The 6,724-nt window shown below is 39.0% G+C and overlaps 1 protein-coding gene across 1 annotated transcript; it reads left to right on the forward strand.

The window, feature by feature from the left end:
- Positions 1–3,004: 3,004 nt before the first annotated feature.
- Positions 3,005–6,506, forward strand: LOC115722805 (protein transport protein SEC23 G). The gene is made up of 2 exons (XM_030652131.2): positions 3,005–4,000; positions 4,679–6,506. Exons 1-2 carry the CDS (start codon positions 3,290–3,292, stop codon positions 6,335–6,337), a joined length of 2,370 nt encoding a protein of 789 aa, XP_030507991.2. The 5' UTR covers positions 3,005–3,289; the 3' UTR covers positions 6,338–6,506.
- The last annotated feature ends 218 nt before the right edge of the window (positions 6,507–6,724 follow it).

Genomic DNA, 6,724 nt, shown 5'->3' on the forward strand with positions numbered 1-6,724 from the left:
GTAGTATTTATTTTTAATTTTATTTTAGTTTTCTAATTAATTTTATGTATTTTTAGGTATATTTGGTAGAAAAAGATTGGGATTAAATTGAAGAAATATTGGAGAAATGGAGTTAAAAGTGGAATTTTCAAAAGAAAATCTGATCTGGCCTCAAGCAAATCCCACTCTCGGTCAGCTCCTTGACCAATCTGAGCCGTCTGTGATTCGATCCAAGGGTCATGGAGCACGCGTGAGGGACACCCGACCAGAAAGCAAGTGGCGCCTGGAAATCCTTCTCTCTCTCTCAGCCTGCGTGGTCCCCAGCCCGTCGCCACCCCGGCCTACCGGGGCCGTGCGCCACGTCCCCAGCTCGCCGGCCCCACAACGAACCGGCGCACTGCCAAGTGTCCCCGAGAAGAAAAAAAAAGAGAAAAAAAGTGGGCTGTTAATTGTTTGTCCACACCCGAAAATTACACTTACAAACACCAAAAATTCATATTTTCTCCCACAACTTACACCTAAATATCAATTTTACTCTTCCCAATTTATTTCACCTAAATAAACATTCCTAATTTATTTTTACCCTATCTTTTCACTATTTTCCCATCCAAACAAACATTTATTTTTTCCAATACTCTTACACATACTCTATTTATCCCTTCTCTTCCCAACACTAATTAAATTAATCATTTTATTTATTTTATTTTGATTAATTTAATCCTCAAATTTTGCCTATAAATATGGTGTTGGAAGACCATTTCAAAACACATCTCTTCACCCTCCTAAACATCTCTTCACCCTCCTAAACACCTCTTCAATCCAAAACACTTCTCCATTCCACACTCTTCATTTTTACCATTTTCTTTCTACCATTTTTACACTTTGAAGAGCATGTCAAGTATGTTTATCTTTTGTAATTTTTATCTAGTTATGAGCTTCTAATTTTTTTTTCAAGATTATTAAGATGATGATGAAGCAAAATGTAACTAGATAGTGTTTATGTTTGTATGTTGATTTCCCATTTGTGCTATAAAGTTCATGGATTTTTCTATCAAAAATATGTTTTTTTCATCTTTAATATCATGTATTTTTTATTGTTAAAGCATATTTCCACTTAGTTCTTCATTATGCAAAACTATAATACTCTTTGATTAAATGTCTTTCATTAAATTGTTTACATCTAATTCTTAGAATATAAGTGTTATATTTTGCCTAAACATAGTTTCTTTGATTTTGTGTAGTTTCATTAAATTGTAACACATTTAATGCTTAGAAATTATACATTTTATAAGTGAAGAAAAATCCTACATTTTTGAAAATAACTTGTACTTAAAGGAAAAATATATTTTGGAAAATATAGTGTGATTTATTTCAACTATATATATATATATATATGAACTTGGAAATCAATATACTTATAAATACTATTGAACTTGCATTTTGTGGATTCTAATATCTTAATAATCTTATTTTACACATCTTATTGGAAAATTATTTTCATACTCACTCATCTTTAATCTTAAGTATTTTAGTTACTTGTCTTTTATTTTATTTTGCAAAACTAAAATCCTATCAAATATTTGGAGCTAGGTTAGAATATTATTATTTTGTTTGAAATAGTTTCTTTTGATGTTAGTCAACTCCCATGGGTTCGACCTTGCACTTACATGAACACTATATTCCGAAACGATTCGTGCACTTGCGAGTATAAATATTAAAACACTCACTTTTGAGGACAACAGTGTCGCATGCGAGTTGTTGTGTGTGTTGTGTGAATGTGTTTCGAGGGTTATAAGTATAAAGTGAGAGGTGAATGCACACCGACAAGAATAAATTTAGAGGAGGAATCAGAGGACAAGGCAGTGCAAGGAAAAAGCGTACAACCACGCCTCTTGAAGACTTTGAAAGCGAGAAGGTATGAGTAGCGGTGACAACAGACCTGTCAGGTCTGAAGACCCAACCAAAGGTACGCTACAGTCACCCTCCTGCAACCTATAACTACCACATGCCTGCAACCGGGGACCACCCTCCTACAACCGGGGACCACCCTCCTGCAACCTGTAACCAAGGATCACATGCCTGCAACCAAGGACCACCCTTTTGCACCCTGTAACCAGGGGTCAAATGCCTGCAATCGGGGACCACCGTCCTGCAACCGGGGACCACCTGACACCAGGCAAGGGTACGAGGGGCAAGGCCACCTCTTACACCTGCGACATGCAGCGTGATAGCGACATTTTGTCCCCTTGGGACCATTTTGTACATCAGGCCATTAGAGCCTATAAATACCCCTTTTTTCAAATGTGAGGAGGGGTTGAAAAATCATACTTGTAACACCATATTGAGAGCAATAGATATTTCTCCATTATTTTCTCCTTTTCAAGATAGCAATTTGAGTTTACATTTCATCTTTTACTTCATCTCATTTCCGATCTTGAAGCATAAGTTGATTTTTTGGCCACAAGTTGGTTGACAAATTCTCACTATCAATAGTTTGGCGCCGTCTGTGGGAATGACAAACTTGAGTCAAGTCGTTCCTTTTCACACAATCGATACAAAATGCCTAGACCCTCTCCTCGCTTTCAGGACGTGGAGATTCGCCTTGACGACAACCAGTTGGTCGATTTGGTGTAAGACCTCCCTCCACCCATCATTGGAGAAGAAGGTGCTAATGGTCGCAACCCTCAAGTAAGAGGAGAAAATGAGAGTGTCATCTAGCCTCATGTACGAGGAGAGGGCGCGAGCAGGCAGGAATCTCAAGCAAAGCAAGGAGACCGTCACCGTAGAAAGACCCTATCACAAAGGAAGGAGATCCCATCATCACCGAGGCACCCTTCGCCACTAACACCGCGAGATCTCAGTACCTCGCGACATCGCCCTAAAAAAGAGAAGCGAGCTAAATTTGTAAGTTCAAAATCCCAAACTTGCCACTATGTAAAAATAGTTTTTTTTGACAAGATAAAGGTGTCTATTATTAGCATGGGAATATTACATCGTATGTGTGGTAATAAACGAAATAAGAAGTTGGAATGTTTCGTTTTCCCCTAATGATAATAATAATAATATTCATTGTTTCTCATTTATTCAACACTCGGCTCTCTATAGTCTCTAGTCTCTCCCAGTCCCAGGCCAGGGGTTTACCGATCACTCAAAAAGCAACACAATAATGAAAGTGAGGGAAAAAGGTTTTTGATTCTCTTTTCACTCTTTCCTTTCCCAACACTTCACTCTTACCTAATCAAATCTCGATGTGATCCTATCAATCTGAAGATACAAACTCCAAATCACACTTACCCAATTCGGGTTTTCCATGGATTTCGTTGAATTGGAGGCGATCGAGGGTCTCCGGTGGGCCTGGAACTCATGGCCCGCGTCCAAACCTGATTCGACCGCCTTGATTATCCCTCTCAGTATTATGTGCACGCCATTGATGCAACAGCCGGAGCTTCCCATTCTTTCTTACGAACCTGTCGTTTGCTCTCAATGTGCTGCCGTTTTGAACCCTTATGCCAGGGTTCAATACGCTTCCCGCATTTGGTTCTGCCCCTTTTGTCAGCACAAGAACTCGTTCCCCTCCTCTTATGCCGGAATCGGAGAGACTAATCTTCCGGCTGAGCTTTTCCCGACTTACAGCGTCGTTGAGTACGCGCCCGGTAGGAAAATCACCAGCGGTGGTCCCTCGAGTACGGGCTCTGGTTTGAACCTCAGTTACAAGAGCAGGCCAAATGGGTTGTCTTCATCTTCGTTGTCGTTATCGTCTATGGCTTCGGTGTCGTCGTTGGCGGGTTTGGACTCGCGCTCGATCGGTCCTGCTTTTGTGTTTGTGGTGGATGCTTGTTCGGCTGTGGATGAGTTTCGGGCACTCAAGAACGAGCTGATGCGTGTTATAGAGCAGTTGCCTGAAAATGCTCTTGTTAGTCTAGTTACGTTTGATTCAATGGTTCATGTTCATGATCTTGGATTTTCTGAGTGTTCGAAGGTCGTGATGTTTCATGGTGAACGGGAGCTATCATCTGATCAGGTATAATATTTAGCTTCAAATTTTGGTTTTGCTATTTCATGATTATATGCTGTGTTCTGAAGTTGGGATTTTTACTGTAGATTTTAGTACTTGACAGTGTTTAAAGCTAATCATGATTCTAGTACATTCCGTTTAAGCTTTTCTAGAACTTTGGTATGAATCAGAATTCTTTTGTGTGGATAATACAATCTAGTTAACAACATTATGCCAAAGTTTATGTTTTTTGGTATCTGAAATTAGAAGCAAAACCATATAGTGATCTTTAGTGCTGAAGATAGAGTGCTTGGCAAAGTATGTTTTTTTTTTCTTTCTCTGCATAGTGGTCTTTTTATATATATATTTCCTTGCAAAGTATCATTCCCAGTATAGTAATCACCTTGAGGAATTCCTGTTAAATTTGCAAATAATTATCAAATGAATATTAATTTACAGATTTATAAATTAAGTCAAGTATCACTGTCATTGGCTATCTGAACTCCTGGTCTCCATATTTGCTATAATACTTGGAACCTTCGAAACTAGATATTCTGAAGCTAACTGCCATGACTTCCCTTCAATTAAGTACTGTCCAGGAGAATTGTGATATGAAGTTTCTTGGTGTTCTATGGATTCCCATTTATTTTCTTCATCCCTTCTTAACAGTTTTTTTTTTTCTTTCTTTCATTTCAAAATCCTCAGACACAACAATTTCTGGGGTTTAAACACACAAAGCCAAAGCCCCTTGGAACTACATCAATTTTACAAAACCAAGGCTTTCTGATACCAGTTTCTGAATGTGAATTTAATATTACAACTGCAATTGAAGAGATTCATTGTTCACATGAAGTTAAACGAGGCCATCGTCCTCAAAGATGTACAGGGGCAGCTATATCAGTTGCGATTGGACTTCTAGAAGGATGCTTAGGAAACACTGGCTCACGAATCATGGTATTTACATCAGGACCTGCAACTCTAGGTCCTGGAATTGTTGTAGACTCAGATCTTAGTAATTCCATCAGAACTCACAGGGATCTCATCAATGGTTGCGCACCCTATTATAGAAAATCTTGCAGCTTCTACAAGCGATTGTCACAGAGGTTATCTGATGCATCTATTGTTCTTGATTTGTTTGCTTGCTCTCTTGATCAAGTTGGATCAGCAGAGCTGAAGGATGCTGTTGAGAAATCTGGGGGTTTCATGATGTTAGCAGAGTCATTTGAGTCGAGTCAATTCAGAAGCTGCCTGAGGCAAATTTTTACCCGTGATGAAGAGGGGCATTTGAATATGTATTTTGATGCAACTATTGAGGTAGTGACGACAAAAGATTTAAAAATATGTGGTGCCTTAGGCCCTTGTGTTTCTCTTCAGAGAAAGAACAACTTAGTGAGTAGTGATGAAATTGGGGAGGGTGGCACGTTTATTTGGAAGTTAGGTACACTCACCAACAAAACATGCTTTGCATTCTTTTTCCAAGTGAGTGATGAGCAGGAGATTCAACCCGGATCTGCATTTTTCATTCAATTCATAACAAGATACAGAAATGGGAGTATGGGAATCCGGAAAAGAGTGACAACTGCTGCTAGAAGATGGGTCGGGAAACGAGCACCTGAAATTGATGCAGGGTTTGATCAAGAGGCAGCAGCATCTGTGATGGCCAGACTCGCCATTGATCGAGCAGAGGGGCATTTTGCTCGAGATGTCATAAGATGGCTGGATGACGCATTGATCCGTTTTGCCTCAAAGTTTGGAGATTACGTGCCAGAAGATCCATCTTCATTTCGCTTGTCATCCAACTTCTCTCTTTATCCCCAGTTCATGTACTACTTAAGGAGGTCTCAGTTTATTGATGTTTTTAACAGTACCCCAGACGAGACTGCTTTCTTTCGCCTAATGCTGAATCGTGAAGGGGTAGTCAGCTCACTTATCATGATCCAGCCTACACTTTTTGAGTACTCCTTTGATGGTCCACCAGTTCCAGTCCTCCTAGACGTTCGCTCTATCTTACCAGATGTAATCTTGCTCTTCGATTCATACTTCTACGTAGTTATCCATTATGGATCGAAAATCGCTCAATGGAGGAAGCTTGGTTATGACAAGGATCCAAACCATGAGAACTTAAGAAAGCTGTTGGAAGCCCCAGAGCTCGACGCAGAGCAATTGGTGGTTGAACGAGTTCCAGCTCCTAAGCTAATAAGGTGTGACCAACATAGTAGCCAGGCAAGATTTCTTCTGGCCAAGCTGAATCCTTCTGTTACTCAAAATTCAACCTACACAAACGGGTCAGATATTATTTTCACAGATGATTTGAGTTTGCAAGTCTTTTTAGATCACTTGCAGGTCCTGGCAGTGCAGGATTGATAAGGTGGAGCTCTGTATATAACCATATATATGTTTCTCCACAATACAATTTTTATATAAAGAGAATTTTTGTGTATAGCTTTTGAGGGAAATAGATGCCTTATTTTCTATACCGACTATAGGTTTCATACGTTGCTTTGATTGAGTGGGAATATATTTTTTTTTTCAATCTTTAATTATCTTATGTTTTATTGTGAGTGTGACCAGACTATAATTGTTTGCTCGACTTCCTTGAAATTGCACTCAACTCAATTGGGGATTTCAAACAAATGTTTGATAAATATGCCATAATTTTGTTTGTACATTTTTTTGGCATTTTTATTTCTTATCTTTATTTTTTTTTATTATTTTTTTTTTAACAAAAGAAGATTTTGTTCAAAGGAACCA

The sequence above is a fragment of the Cannabis sativa genome, chromosome 9 (assembly GCF_029168945.1).
Source record: "Cannabis sativa cultivar Pink pepper isolate KNU-18-1 chromosome 9, ASM2916894v1, whole genome shotgun sequence".
Taxonomy (NCBI): Eukaryota; Viridiplantae; Streptophyta; class Magnoliopsida; order Rosales; family Cannabaceae; genus Cannabis; species Cannabis sativa.

Excerpts from the sequence above, each read along its gene's own strand:
- LOC115722805 (XM_030652131.2), top strand. The coding sequence starts at position 3,290 with ATGGATTTCGTTGAATTGGAGGCGATCGAGGGTCTCCGGTGGGCCTGG. Across the intron at positions 4,001-4,678 it reads GGGAGCTATCATCTGATCAG|ACACAACAATTTCTGGGGTT; the intron begins GTATAATATTTA and ends CAAAATCCTCAG.